Source organism: Panthera pardus, unplaced genomic scaffold (genome assembly GCF_024362965.1).
Source record: "Panthera pardus isolate Hobbes unplaced genomic scaffold, ASM2436296v1 HiC_scaffold_11, whole genome shotgun sequence".
Classification (NCBI taxonomy): Eukaryota; Metazoa; Chordata; class Mammalia; order Carnivora; family Felidae; genus Panthera; species Panthera pardus.
In genome coordinates, this window is record NW_026526666.1 from 51,254,831 (window position 1) to 51,273,421 (window position 18,591).

General features: G+C 39.2%; 1 protein-coding gene across 2 annotated transcripts in view; it reads right to left on the reverse strand.

Annotated features, from left to right (window-relative positions):
• Positions 1–18,591, reverse strand: part of IL12RB2 (interleukin 12 receptor subunit beta 2) — a 78,189-nt gene that overhangs the window by 34,521 nt on the left and 25,077 nt on the right. For both annotated transcript variants that reach the window (XM_053894164.1, XM_019448932.2), the window contains exon 8: positions 9,484–9,563. In XM_053894164.1, the coding sequence (XP_053750139.1) occupies positions 9,484–9,563 (80 nt within the window). The remainder of the gene's footprint in view (positions 1–9,483; positions 9,564–18,591) is intronic.

An 18,591-nucleotide genomic window follows, 5' to 3' on the forward strand; every position in this document is an offset into this window, starting at 1 on the left:
ACCACAGTCAATCTTATATGCCTGTTGTTTGCATTAAAGTGAGTGCTTTTGAAATTGTGATATTCTGAACTGTTATTAATAAATATGCCCTTTGTACCCCAATGTTTATAGCAGCACTATCAACAATAGCCAAAGTATGGAAAGAGCCTAAATGTCCATCGATGGATGAATGGATAAAGAAGATGTGGTATATATATACAACGGAGTATTACTCAGCAATCAAAAAGAATGAAATCTTGCAATTTGCAGCTACATGGATGGAACTAGAGGGTATTATGCTAAGTGAAATTAGTCAGGGAAAGACAAATATCATATGACTCCACCCATATGAGGACTTTAAGAGACAAAACAGATGAACATAAGGGAAGGGAAGCAAAAATAATATACAATCAGGAAGGGTGACAAAACATAAGAGACTCTTAAATATGGAGAACAACAGGGGTTACTGGAAGGGTTGTAGGAGAGGGGATGGGGTAAATGGGTAAGGGGCATTAAGGAATCTACTCCTGAAATCATTGTTGCACTATATGCTAACTAACTTGGATGTAAATTAAAATAAAATAAAAAATAAAAAATAAAAAATAAACATGCCTTTTGTCACAGGAGAAAAAAAGGATAAGTTAAAGCAAAAGCTGACTGGAGAAGATAATTCCCTTAGCTATCACTCTATCCTTCCCTATCTCCTCTGTAGGTCCAGAGATAGGACTATTATCCACCCTCACACCATATACCCCTTAGGGCACTCCTCAAGAGTTAACTGTGCTCACAAAGCTCCCCATTCTTGACAGGAACACAAGGGGCTTCAGTCTTACTCTGATAACTGAGAAAATAGAGCCCTAATTGAAAAAAACACCTTGCAACTCAACCCTCACTACCTTCCTCTCACTGTCCTTCATAGACACATCAGCCATCTCCTTCAATCCTATGGGAGAGTGCTGGAAGAAGGAGGAAATGCCAAATCATCTTGGATCCAATGAACTTCCTAGGGACTGCTGTGGAAATCTAGCTCATTTCCACACACCACACACTGCAGTGATCTAGTGAACAGAGATGTGGATCTGAAAGATGAGTGAAGGTTCCTAGAGGGTAGTGAAGGGCCTGGACCCAAACCCTTGCATTTTCCCCTCCACATCCCATATTTTGGAGTTGAAAATATCATTGAGAAGGTGAAGGTGGAGTTAAGGTAGTTAGAGAAATAAATATGGTATCCCATATTTATACATATGTGTATATGTATGTATAAATATGTGTGTATATATATGTGTATGTATACATATGTATACACATACACATATGCTTATACACATACACATACAAGTTATGCTTATATAAAATATTAAGCTCAAGTTTTAGGATAAAGGTTAACATCACTCAGGCAATTGGTCTCCTTCACCAATTTGAAAATGGGCACAATTTGTCCAACATGGTCCATAGAACAAAAAACTCAATGAGCCAAAAGGAAAACAGGTGTTTATCCAGCTGGGCACATAGTCTCCTGAAGCAACTGAAAACAGTGCAATTTGGCTTTTTAAAAAAATAATAACATAAAGTTTGCAAATAATGCATGTAATACATCACCTCCAGATTATACTTGGTCTTGATCTAATGGAATATCATCACAGAACTTTAGAACCAGGCAGGATTCTACAGTTTAACAGTTCATTCAACATTTCATTTTACCAATAGGGAAATTGAGTCTGGGACATGAAGTGACTTGCTTAAGGGCTCTCAAGGGATAGATGGAGGAGCTGAGGTTGGAATCCAAGGCTCTTGACTAGTGATCCCTCTACTCCTGCTCCTTCTGTTGGCAAGCCTGAGACAACTGGTCACCAGGGGGCACCATGTTTCATAGTTGGAATCTCCAGTCACTCTCTGGCCCAATGTTGGAAAGCAGCTTGTCTAATTGCAAGGTTGTGGTATATTCTGATGTGGAACATCAACAGCAGACATCAGGTCAACAATTTTGGGAGGGTGGAGATCCAGAATTCTTTTTTTTCCAGAGCCAACAGGCCTTGCGTCACAAGGAGACAAGCTGTGAATCCCAAAGAACTGCCATCTGAGGAGCCAGCTGGGTCTTTCTAGATGAACTTCTTTTATTCTAATGTGTATGTATATATATATACAATATACATATATATACATATATATACACACATATATATACACTATATACACATGTATATATACAATATATATATATACACACACACACATATATATACACTAATGTATTTATTTTTAATATTTATTCTAATATTTTATTCTAATGTATATTTGGGTGAGTGATAGGGAGAAACTATCATTTATTGGGCCATACCATGAGTCAGAAACTTTACATCTATTGTCACATTTAGTCCTCACATCTCCCCATCCTGAGGGAGCTGAAGCTTGGAGAGGTTAAGAGACTGATGCAAGTAGTCCCCACAGAAAAGTAAGTTTTTAGTGCGCCCCCTAGTGGGTGTAAGAGGGTGTAAGGTGGGTGTAAGAGGGTGTACGGTGGGTGTAAGGCAATGTCCAAAATGTGTCCAATGTCTCTGGTACTTCTTGTACCTTTGTGGGCAGTGCTGAAAGCAGGTCTCAAGCCAGTGTTCCTACTGTCATTGTCAGCCTCTCCTATTGGTAAGAGTGTGCTAAGCAGGAAAAGCTGTCCCACAGTCTCCTTCAGTTTTCTTTCTGCTCCGTAAGAAATGATCTAAACTTAGTATAAGTTAGCTTTTCTGACAGGTTTGTCTACGAAGCAAAGAGTGAACAGCTCTCTCACAAACTATTGTGAGAGTTCTGTTGGGTGAAAAGGCTTTCACCATCAAACATACCTTGGTAAATGTATCTGTGATAGGACAAAATCTGGTACATGTCAGAATGCAAGACCTCTGTTGTTTTTTGTTTGCTTTGTTTTTAAAGATTTTATTTAAGTACTCTGTACACCCAACATGGGGCTCGAACTCACAACCCTGAGATCAAGAGTCACATGCTCCACCAACTGAGCCCTCCAAATGTCCCTATTTTGTTTTGAAGTATATAGGAAGAAGGGTGTTTCTGTGAATTGATAAATCATGTCTTCTTAGGACTTTAAAAAACCTACTGTACTTGTCATAAAACAATATTTTATTCTAACTTTCCCTGATGCAAACAAACAAAAATATGTCAAAGCTGCCAATATGTCAAAGAAGAGAGTCTGTAGTCAAGACATATTAGAAAGGTGGGGAACTTGAATATGTCACAGTTTTGTCTATGAAGACTTTTGGGGTGGCAAGGTTGGTTTTGGAAAGCTACTTAGTTTTTCCTACTCCACCACACAGCAGCTGTGTGACCTTGGCCAAATTATTTTACCTTTCTGAGGCTCAATTTACTTATCTGTAAAATGAGGTAATTCTGTGTATAGCATAGGCTTACTGGAGGATTCAATGGGCTGAAGGAGGCAAACAGTTTCAAAGAGTGCTGGATGCATGGCAAATGTTAAGACACTTTGTGAGTTAGTCGGTTATCCTAATATAAAAATCACCGTACCTGGCACTTTTCCATTACATTCATATTACTCTTCTACCAATCTATGGAAGGTCAAGCCATCTTGACTTGGATCCCACCACAGCTCTGTATGAAAATCTCACCAATGTCATACAGTTGATTACAAAGCATGTCTAATTTAAGCCTGGGTATTGATTTCAGAACTCATGATGGCTTTCAGCAACCCAGCCCAAAGTGAAGGAGCACCTCAAAATATAACCCTCATCGGAAGGTTTAAAAATCACTGTATTGAAATGATCCATCTATGGATCTGTCCTCCCATGAGCCTGTCAGCTCACCTTTGTGTCCTCAGAGTCCTGCACAACGTTTGCTTCCTAATAATCTAGCAAATGCTTTTCGTGATTCTCTCATTAATCTTCTCAACAGCCTCATGTAGTACATACTATTACCATATGCATGTGTGAGGAAAGGAAGGCACAGAGAGGTTAAGCACCTTGCTTAAGAACACACAGCCAGTAGGTGGTGAGGCTGCACCCTGAACCCAGGCAGCTCAGTTCTGCCTAGAGGGTAAGCTCTTAACTGCTGTCGTGTTAGCACTTTCTAGATTCTCCCAGGTGTTTTGCTACCCTGAACTTATTTAATGGATACTAATAACTCATGACATCATGATTTCTAACTTGTTTTGTAGCAGAAAATCAGCAAAATAATGGAAACTTTGTTAGAGCAAAACTTGAACTTCCTTTCTGTCTCTGTTTTCTATCTTCTGTTAATTCTCTGCTACCCACTTTCTTATCTTTGTCATTGACCACCTTCTGTTATCCAACTAAGATTCTCTACATTACAGATACTATAATATGTGTGACTAGTAAGCAAGGGAAAACAACCCTTTCTTTCTGAAAATACCTTCAGAAATGCTATGCCAGCCTGTGATAGGACCAGGGTTGGGAAAGGAAAGGAGACAGAGTTGAATATTGCAACAAAACTATCAAAATCTTCCCATATGTTGCTTTTGTATTTAAATATTGATTCTGAGATTGGGATGCCTCCTCTAATTATATAAAGGCCTCAGGCTCCTGACAGCCAATCTTCCCTGTGGATTTATGACAGACCTTTGTTCTACATCAATATAAATCAGATTACAAGTAATATTTTCCTACATTTACTGGATTTCTTTCATATGAGGAGGCCAAAGGACACATCTCATCAGTGCAACGTGATATGGATTGTAATATTCTTCATAGGACACAGAGAAATACAGAGAGAAAGAGACGAAGAGAATGTACTAACTAAGCTCCCTCTGGTCACAGACCTTTCTGAGGCTCTGCTGTGAACTGGTGTATGGGGCTTGTTCTTTTCTCTTTCTTCTCGTCTTCTGTGATTTGAGGGTAGCTGTTTATCCGAGTGAGTTACGTCATTTAACAAATGAACAAAACCCACCAAATCTTCCCCACTTTTGGAACTGAGTTTCTCTAACTCTCTTCTGTATTGCTTGTGAGGGCCCTAGAGGGGCGCTGTTTGCTACATGAGGGAGCCACTAGCTGCAGGCAGCCATAAAAATCTTGATGTGTGACTGACGTGTCTGCCCTCTGGAGGCAAGCTCTTAGCCGCTGGACCCGCTGGCACTTAGTAGACACACCAGTTTTCAAAGACTTAGTAGGGTAAGAAGAATGTAAAATAGCTGATCAATAATTTTAAAATATTGATTTACATGTTGAAAGGATAATATTCCATACATACTTGGGCTTAAATAAAATATATTATTAAAATTGATCCCACCTGTCTCTTTTTATTTTTTAAATGTGGCTACAAGAAAATTTTAAATTATACATATGACTCTCCTTTGTGGCTTGCTTTATATTTCTATGGGATGGGGCTTCACTACAGTGATCCTTTACATGCTGAATCCATAGTCCTTGGTTTCCTGCCAAATGTTCCCCCACCCTTGTCCCAGCTAACCTGTTCTTCTGGGGTCAGCTCTAGTATTACCTTGCAAGAGATCCTCTGTGACTCCTCACCCATTCCCTTGGTCTACTAGCTAACCTCGATAATCATCTCCCTAGCTGGATCTTGAACTCCTCCTTAACACCTGAGTGCTGTCATCATCCCCATGTCTGTCCTTCTCCTGGACTGTGCGTTCAAGCACCTGAGGACTGCATTTGTCTTGTTCACTTCCATATCTCTGGAATGCAGCACAGTGTCCAGTACTAATGAGAGCCTTCAATATATTTGCTAGTTTGAATGAATGAATGGAGTGAAGTTGGCTTCATTTATACACACTACTTCCAGATCCATGGCCTCAAACATAATTCCAGAAAGTTTATGACCTGCCATGATTAAGAAATTAACAGAGGAAACTGGAAAGGTTAATGAGGTTTGTCATATCTTTCCATACATTGTCTGTCTATCTATCTATCTATCTATCTATCTATCTATCTATCTATCTATCTATCTATAAGGTGATTTTCTTCCTAAAGGATACATGCTATGTTAAGTGAAAGAAATCTGTACTGGAATCATGGATTGAAATGCTTAATCAAAACAAAGGAAACACTATGAATCTTTGCGGAGAAGGAAGATACAGGGAATGTGAGGGAGTGGATGCTAGAAAGCCCCCTGTGAAGAGCTCTAACATGACACTGGCACTGTTTGTGACAGAGCAAGATTTTCTACTTGTTATTGCATTTATTGTTTGAACAATACTGAGCTGTTTTATTTCACAGATTAAGTTGTACTTTTTTGGCTTCAACAAAGAAAGTATTTTTTCTCTTAAAAATAGCTATGGCAAAACATACTACCAGATATTTTTGAGGAAAGAGAACTTTAGAAGAAAGCTTTCAGGAGAAACCCAGAGTAAGTAGGTAAGAGCCAGAACAATAAAGCAAAAGTCTCCTTCCCCCTCAACACACCCCCACACTCACATTGATCCATACACACATTCACGAACACTCATACCCACACACACCCCGGCCACCATAATTGTGAGAAATTGATTTCTGTTTATAATCCGCCCAGTCTATGGTATTTTGTTATAGTACCCAAAGGGACTAAGACACTCACCTACATGCACCCACACTGACACACAGACTCATAGATACATACCCACACTCCCACTCACATCCCACACACATATAAAAAACTCATACCCAGTCACACATTCACGTTTACTCTCTGCACTCACACACATGCACACATCACTCACATAAATGCACAATCACACATACATACTCACACTCACCTATATTCACACTTCACTCCCTCACACACCCAGGCTGTACCCATTCAGCAACAAGTTGTTCTCTTCTGATGTAAACATCCTACAATAATGAAAGGTCATCTCACATTCCCCCAGCTGTCAGAGAAACATGCTCTCACTTTGTTCATAGACTAATGGGGTTTTACCTGGGGCTTCCTTTGGTGCCAAGACCTGAAATCCCCCTCTTTGCAGTGGCAGGGTGTCCCTCTCACTGGGGTTCCCAGTATTGATCAAAGTGAAAAAAAAAAAAGCCAAAATCAACACACATACATCTTTGCTTCCTTTCCTTGGTGAGGTCTGATTTGGGCCCCACCATAAACCACCTGATCTGGCTGCAGTGTTTCTTCTAGTCTGACATTTAAACAGGTCCCTTATGTCATGGCACCACCCCATCAATTCCCAAGCCTGCCTGAGAGTGGCATAGGGAATCCCCAGGAGGACAAGTGGGACTGGAGTGGTTCCAGACAGGAGCAGTGACTTCTGCCTAGGAAGGCTCCCAGCTGCAAGCACCACAGTACCTGAAATCCTCTCTTTGGAATCACGTCATTTCCCTAGACCTGTTTCTGTTTGTGAAATGGGTGGTGGGCCTGCATGCTGCTTACATTCCCTCCGGCTCTGTGGCTCTGTGGTCAAAGCAGGCTGCTCATCTCAGTAACTCTTGTCAGTCTTTTACTGCCACTGCCAGGTGAGTGGCCTATTTGGGGCCACTGAAGAAGCCCAGGGTTTGGCAGAAAAGGACTTAGTCTTGTGATAGTCCTGAAAAACTGAGGACTAGATCCAACATTCCTTAAGGAGCCTCTCTCAAACAGGACAGTCACAGAAGGTCTTGAAGTTGCCCTGTCTTGATCACCATCTGGTGCCAGGAAGTTTCTAGTATTTACATTTTTGGTTTCTTAGTGACGCCAGTTCCAGTCCAATGCACCCACAACTCTGGCTCCACAAAAGGGAAAATTTTCTAACAGTAAGAGATGCCCACCAGAGCATGGACTGCTTACAAAGTGGAATTCTCCCTGTCCGAGATAGTCCAAGCAGGGGCATGTGTCAGTCCTGGCTGGAGTGGGAGCAGTGCTAATGATAGGAGAGTAGACTAGAAGAGAATTCAAGTTCTTTTGAATTCCAAGATCTCACTTTAGAGTTTAGGCTTTTCCGGGCTTAGGGGCAAGATTAAAATGAAAAGCAGAGAAGAATTTGCATATGCATGTTGGCTGAGCATTACCTGTGGCTAAAAAATGTTTATTGGAACTAAAACAGTCTATCTCTTCAGATCACTGCTGAGGACACTCAGGGGGAAGGATTCTCTATGGAAGGAGGAATTTTGGTTTTAACCAGTTGCTTACTTGTGAAAATGAAAACCAACACTCAAGAACTGAGCTGTGTTCTTCTATAATATTCACAAATTATGGCCACTCTAAATGTCTTGCTTTGAGAATTGTCTTGCTCTTAAACATGGCTTCATTTTAAAATAAATTTTAAGCTGTAGTTTTAGTTTCAAAGTGAAGAGCTTGATTATGACTCACCAAGCTATTTATAGTAGTCTCATACCAGACATTTTGTGCGTGTGTGAGACAGAAAGGAAAAGAGGGAGAAAGAGCTCAATTCTTGCCTGGCTCATTTCTTAAAACTGAAGAAAACTGCAGTTATCAACATCTATCATGCTAACCCCATCAGAGGACTTGATATTCATTTCTCTGACTCTTCTGCTTTCGTGCTCATCAGCTTCATGATTCCAAAACTGTTGATTTACCCTTAAATGGAAGAGGTGCAGTGAGAGGGACGCAGGAGTAGGGAAGTAAAGAGGAGTACAGCTCACCTGAAAACCTCTTATTAGCAGCATGCCAATCAGGAGCTCAATTCAAATAGTATTTTCTTTTCACAAAGATGAGTCATGACAGAGCAGAAAGAGCTCTGGATGGGGTTTCAGTCTCAATTCTGCACTTAGTAGCTGGGTAACTGTGGGAAGAACATCCTCTCTCTTACCCTCAGGTTTTCCATTTAAGTGGGGATACCTACGACCTACCTTACAGGGTTTTTAAAGGATTAAGTGAAGCAACCACACCAGAATCAGCACTGTGTGAAACTCTCACATCCTGTAATAACATTAGGTCTTACTGTTTTCTGGAAGGTTGTTTGAATCACTACTGTTTTACTACTATTCCTGAGGAGGAGTTGCTTTCCATTCCTCTTCACACGATTGTCTACAATTACTTGAGTTCCTGAGGTAGAACAGCCTTCTTTCCACCCTCTCCCTTTTCAGTGACTATAGCAAATATATTCCTAGATATCCACATCCACAGACTTCCCATCTTTAATTTCCCAAAAAGTGAATAAGGTGGTGTGGTCACTGGTGGGCATGTTATACGCAGGGGAGATTAAGAGTGGCTGGGAGGGTCAAGAGGCAGAAGAAACGGTGCAGTGGGACAGAGTGTGGACATGCCTGGAGATAGGAACGGATGCAAGCAGATGAGGAAAAGATGCAGTTGTGTGCAGGAGGGAACTCAGTGGGAACTCTCACTCTTATCTGACAAAAGGAAATGACATTGGGTCAAGTGTCTTGAGGATATCGCTGAGGAAACGAGCTTCAACCAAGTCTCTGAAGCCTTGTATAAAGCCACTATGGAAATAAAACTTTTTTTTTTTTTGGCCTTAAACATTGTTCAAATATATAATTCTTTCTATATGTTAATTATATCTCAATAAAAACAAAACAAAAAAAATCAACCAAATATATACTTCTCTTGAATTTTACACTGACAATGAAAACTTACCTTCCAGAAAAGAGAAATCTGTTGTCTATTGTAGTCAATGGGTTGTTTCATGTACCAAACATCTAATGTCCCAGTAGGCTCTGTTTTGAAGGGAAAAAAACCCATATTTTCATGTATACACACATACATGTATACATCCATACATGCACAATATAAAACCTCTTAAAGTCAATTGCTTATTTAATAAACAATTCCAGGAGAGTAGGATTGTCAGGTAATTTCAATTTTCTTTGTGCCCCCATATTTCTTTCCTTTTGTTAAACAATGAACATATGTGTCGGCCATAGAAAACACAAATTTTACCTTAAAAACAAATTTAAAAAAATGATGATGAGGAAATTGGATTCCTAACTTACTCTTAAAATATGTAGTAATAAAATAACTCAAAGAAAGTATGTGTGATTATTTTTTATTGGAATACAGAAAGAATTAATTCTCAGCAGAAAAACCAAAATATGAATCATAAGGAACACAGTTTTGATCCTGTAAAAATAAAAAATACAAATGATTAACTCTGTGTTCACGTCCATTCCTGAACTTACCATGTTGTGGCATAATTATTTGGTTTTATGATCATTAGATCATTATCATGAGATCATGATCTACTTGAAAGGAAAGCCCATCTCATTCATCTTAATATCTCTCATACCTACATAGTGCTTAGAATGTAACAGACTCCTGACAACTCTTTGTCAGGTGACAAATGTACAAATGAACAATTCAGACAATGTTAGCTACTTGATGCTAAAACAGAGAATGAACTGATTGAAGGAAAAACCACCATCTTTAAGACAATGGTCAAATATGACCTAATTTAATTTGAGAAAGTCAATCAAACAGACTTGATAAGAAACTGAATAATCAACTCCTGTGTGCTAGAGAGAAAGAGAGTGTGTGTGCACATGTGCATGTGTGAGTGGGTGAATAGTTTTATTTCTCCCATTATCAGATTTATTTTGATTTACAGCCAGGGGTGGAACTCACAGAAACAGCCCCTGAAAACAAGCTTCAACTGCACCAATGAAACTTGTTCATTGTGACACTTAGAATGTATTTGAGATGAGGCTTACATTGGGGTTCCTTCTGGGGTGACAAGTCCCATTTAACCAGACGAAGTTTCTGGAACATTAACTCCCACCAGGAAAAGAGAAGACAAGCAGCCAGGGAGAGGAGAAGAGAAAAAGGGAAGGAGCACATGCACCCACACATACTATGGGCGGTCCTGTGGCCCACTTACACTTGCATCCCATATCCTCTTTACCCCATGACATATGCAGCTTTAGTACAGTGGTTAAAGTGTGAACTCCAGAGCTAGACCGTCTATGGGCAAATCCCAGCTCTGTGATCTTGAACAAATGTTAACCACATCCTGAATACATACTTTACATCCTGAAGCCAGTTTCCTCATCTGTTCAATGAGGATTGTAGTTCTATACGTCACATGGGGCTGTTGTGAGAATTGAATGAACAGAGCAGCCCTGACCTAAGGTAAGCACTCAGGAAATTTAGCTGTTGTTTCTTCATTTGGAAATGAGCTTGTTCAAGGTCCCAGAACTAGTAATCGGAGAAGCCAGGTTTTGAACATTGGTCTGTTTTATCACATAGCCAGCACTCTTCTCTCTGCACCCTGCAGTTACCTGGCTCTGAGGCTTGTGATTTCTCAACAGTACTTCCACGCCCAACAGGTGCTCTTCTGTGTTCTACCCTTTTCCTTTTTTATTTCCGTTTCCTGCCTCTCTCACCCTCTTCCTTTTGTTTTTTTTCTAAACATTCACTTATTTTCTTCCCCTCTTTTCCCACCAGTGATAGCTTCTACCCTTGCAGTGAGGACCTAAAGGTAAGAAATGCTTACCCAAGACATTGTGAAAATGCTCTCCATCCTTCAGGATTATGAAGAGTGACCCAGAAAACAAGCCTAGCACTTTTATCTGCTAGTCCAGATGCAAAAAGGAAAAAAGCACAGGCAACAGAAGGAAAGGGGACCTGACCATTATTAACCACCTACAACGTGTCAGGAAATATTTGGACATTTTATGTACTGCACGTTATCTCATTTAATCCTCACACAATGCAGGGTGTGTGTGTGTGTGTGTGTGATTACATCTGTTTTAGAGCTGAGGCCAAGGAGGCTGACAAAGGTTAAATGATTTCCAGAACACATGGAGTTGGTAAATGGCAAAGCCAGCTGAGCCCAGGTTTCACTATTTCCAAAGACCCTGCTCTTCCATTACAGTTCACTACATTGAGCAGAGATCTGAGCAAACTAGATAACCCAGACATTGACTACATAATCAGGATGTGGAAACTTGGATGTGCTCCATGTTGAAGCCAGATGACTTATTAGTGCTAAATGTCTCCAGTTAATTACATATTAGTAACAAATAAAGGGAATACTCATTGTCTCATTAAAGATCTACAACTACCAGATTACTACAGAGCTAAGAATTGAATTCTAGAATCACAGTCCCTTCAAAGGAAAAATTGCAAGTGAAACTGAAATTTTAATGGTGCCCACCTGCAGTGTTAGCCTCTGTGGGAGAGAAATCATTAGCTGAATCTGTATGAGTTTCAAAGTGTAAAATTTCATGACCAGGGGTGTCAAACCACTGCTGCTTAAAGCAGCATAAGAGCTGATATTAAAGAGAATCTTTGACATTCAACTGACACAAAATCACTTGAAATTCTAACCTCAGTGTTATCTAACAAAGGCAGATAAAACTATTATAGGCAGGCCAGAAAAGGAAAGTCAAAGACCAAATGTCCAAGTGATTACAAAACAAATGGGTATAAATGACTAAAAATACAAATATTGGAAATGGAAGTCAGGTCACCTGAGATGAAACTGCCTCCTATATGATAAAGGAGAAAACTGTAGAGTTGAATAGAGTCACCAATATGAAAAAAAATGAAGATCCTAAATTAAGCAGGAGATTGACCTAAATGACCCTGAAGGTGCTTTCAACTCTAAAATCCCAAGATTCTAGGATTCTATGAAACAATAGGTGTGGCAAACAAATCTGAGCCAATCCATGTGCTTCTGAGATGAGCATCCATATCTGAAGCCAAGGCGAACACAGGAACGTGGACAAGAGCAACTTAATTGCAGGTGGAAAGCAATCCCTCAACAGAGGTTTCCTCAAGGAGCATACAGATTTCCAAAAAGAGTGAAAATGGAGAATTTAACACAAAGCAAATATGGAAAAGGCATATCTTGGGAAGTTTCAGGTAGTGGGCTCAATGAAACACACGAGGATTTTTTGGTCCAAGTCATGTTCCAAGCAGGGCAAGACAGAGATAAGTCACTCACTGCCTCGGTTCCTTGAAGTTCACTTTTTGGGGTTGACCCATTTATCTAAAATCTAGTTTTAAACAACTCAATTCAAACAGATATTACAAGTATCTACTTGATTAAACAAGTTTTATTTTCAGACGTTATCACCTGCTATGCCTCCACGGGAAGTCCTATATAGACTACCCCATTCCACTTCCTTGTTGATAAATGAAGTTTAACACTTGGTTCACTCTCTCTTTTCACCTCTTTCTGTCACCTCTTTTATTACTTGTGAAGGGCCACCATCCATAAGGTGTTCCTTCCCAGTAGCTGGTACTGTCAGTCCCTCCACCTGCCCACTTCTAAGGATCTGTTTCTGTCAACTGATGCTTTTGCTTCATACTTCACTGAGCAAAAGGAAGTAACAAGGTAGGATTCCCTCATCTTTCTACCATGAAAAGTTCACCATCAATTCTCTAACATAGTATCCCTACTTCCATCAAAGTTCAACCCAACCTGAGTTCTGGATCCCATCCTCCCTTGTTTTATCAAGGACTTCTCCCCTACTTCTCTTGCATTACTAATTTCTCCCTCTCTGCTGGAAGCTTACCATTACCTTGAAAATACACTACAATTTTTCACCAATCCTAAAAACAAAACCAGACAAAGCATTTCCTGATACCACATCCTGCTCCAACTACTGCCCCACATCTCTGCTCTCCTTCACAGAACTTCATGAAGAGTTGTGAATTGTTAGTCTTTATTCCCTCACTGCACACTCACTCTCAGCCCGTTGCACCTGAGATTTTCTCCTATCATTCTACAGATATTGCAACCATGGCAACAAGCAAAACTAGTAACTGTTTAGAGATACATACATTTCTGAAAGTTATGTGAAAAGTACTGATAAACATATAATTCAGGATAGCGTCAATAGTATATTGGTAATTTCACAGCATTTAAGTTGAATGGTGGGTTCATAACTGTTCACTTTGCTGTTATCCTTTGTACGGAGAAAGTAGCTTAACCTAGCATAATCATAGTGGCAACAGAAGAAATGAACAGATTTTGAATATGTTTAGGAGAGTCAAGTGCTGGTATTGGGGAATAAGGAAAAAGAATTTCTTTTTATTTGGAAAAGGAGAATTTAAAGATAACTTCTTGATTTTTGACTTCAGTAACTAGGAGGATGGTGGTATCATTTACTAAAATAGAAAATATTGAAACAGAAGTATTTTGGAAACATTCTGTCTTGGAGAAAAACAAAGAGATATCTATCTATCTATCTATCTATCATCTGTCTGTCTAGTTTTCGAACTGTGGAACTGGATAAAGTCACCTGGGAAAAGAAGGGAGCCCAGGGAAAAGCCATAGGGATTGGTATTGAGAAGAGAAAACTGACCAGCAAGAAACCAAGAAGACCTGGTCAATGAAGAAGAATAAAATCCAGGAACGTGAGATTTCACAGAATTCAAAAGAATCAAGTACTTCAGGGAGGAAATAGCTCCCTTCTCCTACTGCAATGACTTTGGAGGCCATATGTTCCAGATGAGGGAAGTCCATAAGCTGCATTGGAACTTTACATTTCTTCGTGGTGTTGTATCCTCCAGGAATCTTTACCTAATGTTCCAAAACAGATTAGAAGTCCTTGAGTCTGAGGATCTGACAAGTTATCACTGTGTCCCAGCACCTGGCATAGTTCCTGATACACACACACTTTTCTCACAGATCCATCTTGAGAAGCATTTTCCCCCATTTGTTTCTGTCTGGAAGGCTTCACGGAAAGCATTTCTTCCTATTGGGGTGATCACCATCTTGTCAAATAATTGAGCTCAGACATTGATTTCTTCCAGGATAGATGTTGGGCTTAGAGGGGACCCAAAAAGAAAGGAAGGCAGGGACTGTCATTGGCTCTCAAACATAACATTTTCCTTCTAATGAAAACATTTGCATGTAAATCTCTTTAGAAGGCTAAGAACCTTTGATTCCCATATCCTCAAGCCTTAGGCACTCAGATAAATGAGCTAATTTAGGAGTCAGCAAACTATTGCCAGTGGGTCAAATCTGCTCCTTGTTTTAGTACAGCCTGTGGACTAACAATGGTTTTTACATTTTTAAATGGTTGAAAACAAACAGAAGAGTAATTTTCAGTGACATGTGAAAATTACATAAAATTAAAATTTCAGTATCCATAAATGAGGTTCAGTTGGAACATAGCTTTGTCTATGTATTTATACACTGTCAATAGCTGCTTGCACACTACAATAGCAAATTTTAGTACTGGTGACAGAGATATGGTCTGCAAAGCTGAAAATATTTACTGCCTGGACCTTTACAGAAAATGTTTGCTGACTCCTAAGCTAGATCATTATTAAGAACTTGTTAACCAAAATGATAAAATAACCTCTAGTATTTAATTGGCCTTCTCAGAGTCAGGTAACTGTGGGGTGCAGAGCCAAGAGCTTGGGCTATGTGATAAAACAGACCAGTGTTCAAAACCTGGCTTCTCCAATTCTTAGTTCTGAGACTTTGAACAAGTTCTATTAGCTCTAACACTTAATTTTCCAAATGAAGAAAACAACAGCTAAATTTATTGAGTGCTGACCATGGGTCAGAGCTCTTCTATTCATTAAAATTAACCCATCTTAGCAATATTTCAGAATTACAAATGAATGAATGAATTGCCTAGCTTCTCAATGTGAGAAGGGGTGGCTGCAACTGGTGACCCTGCATTTTCTCCCCTTTGGGAGTCTCTCACCAACCACCCATGCCACCACCTCTTATGGCGGTGGGGGGAGGAGGGCTACTCCTTCATTGCTCTGGTGTTAAGGTTGAGTATGTAGCACTTGCTTTATTTATTAATTGCCTATACAGAGTTTAACAAGACCAAAACATGTAAATTAGACTTTAAAAAGTGGTGAATGAGCAAACAGAAATACCTAATTTATACTATAGCTCTAAGGAATGGCTTGTTCATCTTTTTTATGGAGTCTCCTCCTGGGTGTTCTAGGTGGTGAGGGAATCACCTCCCCAACACCTTTCTTCTCCAGATGTGTCTGGAGACCCTGCAGCTCAAACTGAAGAATATTCTCCCACTACAGGCCAAATGTGGTTGCTCAGTTCCCAGTATCAGACCTGCTTTTGATGGATAAAGATTGAGGGACTGTTCTCCTAAACAGAGGAAAGCAGTTTCTTTCCTTCTACTCCTTACTTAAAGGTCATTTAAAAAGTGTTTTCCATGGAGGACCATAACAGGAGTTGAATTTAATGACACAGGAAAGGGCCATATGGAGTAAATAAAGACCTCATTCTCTGCTGACATGATCTAAATAACTGTGCTCAATCCACCAGAAGATAACATTGCTCTCAGTTTTGGGCAGCAAAGGCTCCAAAGAACTCTATTATAAGGTCATTCAGAGTTTTAAAGAGTAACTAAAAAAAAAAAAAAAAGCTTACTAGCAATTTTTTTTAATGCCAAGTTACATATGAGTACACATTCGAAGGCTGAAAAGGAAGAAGTGTTAAAAAAATTCACACCTTTTAAGTTTACATCAATTGGTGTTTCATAAAGAAACTGATGACAGAAATAGCGGTAAGGGGAGAAAACCAAGCTGCTCAGAGTAAGAGGGAAGAGGTCCTACATCAACCCACAGAAAGATGAAACATAGAAAAGGGAAATGCAGACACTGAAAGGAAGCCAACAGCTTCGTAAATGTGGTGCATCTCAGAGTATGGGTTTCCTCTCTTCATGAATGCCTGCAATTACTCTGAACAAGTCAGTTCCTTGATTTGATTCATAACTGTCCATGAGTTCACAACCATAACAAGTTGCTGCACTCACTCATTGTTATGATAGTGGTTTATTTAAGGGCTATGAGAAAGTTACTGTTGTTACTGTCCCACCTTGAACTGTTTTTAATTTAACAGATAAACCCTTTCAGAAAAAAAAAAAAAACAAAAAACCCCCAAACCTTTCCACACACCTCCAAACAGGTCATTATTAAATGTCAGTAAGAATGACGAGAATTCACAAGCCCAGAATACCCCTGGTTTATAGTTAAGCCGAATGTGACATAACTTAAAAACTACTCAGCCTATTTAGTACCTTGGCCGTGCACAGAAAATATGGCCCATTTTCAAGAATTTTATCTGTAGGACATATAAACAAAGTCTCATAGATAAGGCATTAAAAAATACATTACTTTGACTATGTTTAATGAAAGAATAAAAAACTCTGGATTATAAAAATGACAAATATTTAAACAGAGAGCAAGTAGCTCAACATCAATTTTAAGAGATTTTTATCATAAAATGAGAGGGAATAAATTACAATTTGTTAGATGGAGTTATTTTAAAATACAGAAATGCAATTAATATAAGAAGAAAGGAAAAATATACATTATTCTACAATTTATATATTAGGTGTTATATTTTAGGATATTTAAATATTTAACATTAAATATTTTATAATATTTATTAAATATTAAATATTTAAATATTTTATATTTTAGGCTCTTTGGGTCCTTGAAAGTCACTTGGGTATTGATAAGTGTCATCAGCTATCAAAGGCCATTAGCAGCTCACAGAAAAATGAATATAACATATCATGAAACTAATTTACAGTCACACATATCCATAAGTTTTACAAATAAGCGTTTAGATTTTCTCACGTTAATACTTCACAATCTCCACATAATAAAGCAATGGATTATATGCCAATAATTTTTCTTCTGAGCCAAAGTTTCACAGACTGTGAAAAGTTGTATAGTAGGTCACTAAATGAGTGCTCTTAAAAACTAATTATTCAGATGGTTATTTCTTGTGTATCCAAAGATTTGTTAATATTGACATCAAGTTCATATAGCTATTATTTATTCATATGATCAATGTTTGATTGCACCTTAGTTTGGTTATACTTAAGACCTCAGTAAATTGTCATCCCTATAACTGCCAAAAAGAAAAGCCCATCAGACTAAGAAATATATTTGATATCCTTTCCATAGCTATGGGCAGGCTGGCGGCCCTCATTTGAGCAGTGTATATCAGAGGCATGATGAAGTGCAGTGCTGTAATATTTGGAAGAGAGAGGGCTGGTGGATGTTAAACTGTATTTTAAAATGTATGTCTCCAGAGTCTACCTTCTTTTTTTTTTTTTTTTTAAATGTTTATTTATTTTTGAGACAGAGAGAGAGAGAGCATGAACAGGGAAGGAGCAGAGAGAGAGAGAGGGAGACACAGAATCCGAAGCAGGGTCCAGGCTCTGAGTTGTCAGCACAGAGCCCAACGCGGGGCTCGAATTCACGGACCGCGAGATCATGACCTGAGCCGAAGTCGGACGCTTAACCGACTGAGCCATCCAGGCGCCCCGAGTCTACCTTCTTTTAAGCTTTTAATTTTCATAGAATCCAAAAGGTAGAATGATCAAGTTTTACTCTAAAGGAATGAAATTACTGGTTATGGTTTTGTGGAATGAGAGAGTTACTGAGCTAGTAATATAAACAAGAAATAGAAATAAGGGGTGCCTGGGTGTCTCAGTCAGTTAGGCTTCCAACTTTTGATTTTTGCTCAGGTCATGATCTCATGGTCAGTGGGACTGAGCCCAGCGTTGGGCTTGCGCTGATAGCATGGAGTCTGCTTTGGACTCTCTCTCCTCTCTTTCTACCCCTCCCCGCTGCTTGCACACACGTGCTCTCTCTCAAAATACACAAATAAACTTAAAAAAAAAAAATAGAAATAAGAGTTATAACCAAACATTACTGAAGCGTAAGCTTGTAACCAACATGAAAACATGGGGCAAACAGGGGTAGGACTTACTTAATGTTAAAATTTCCCTAACA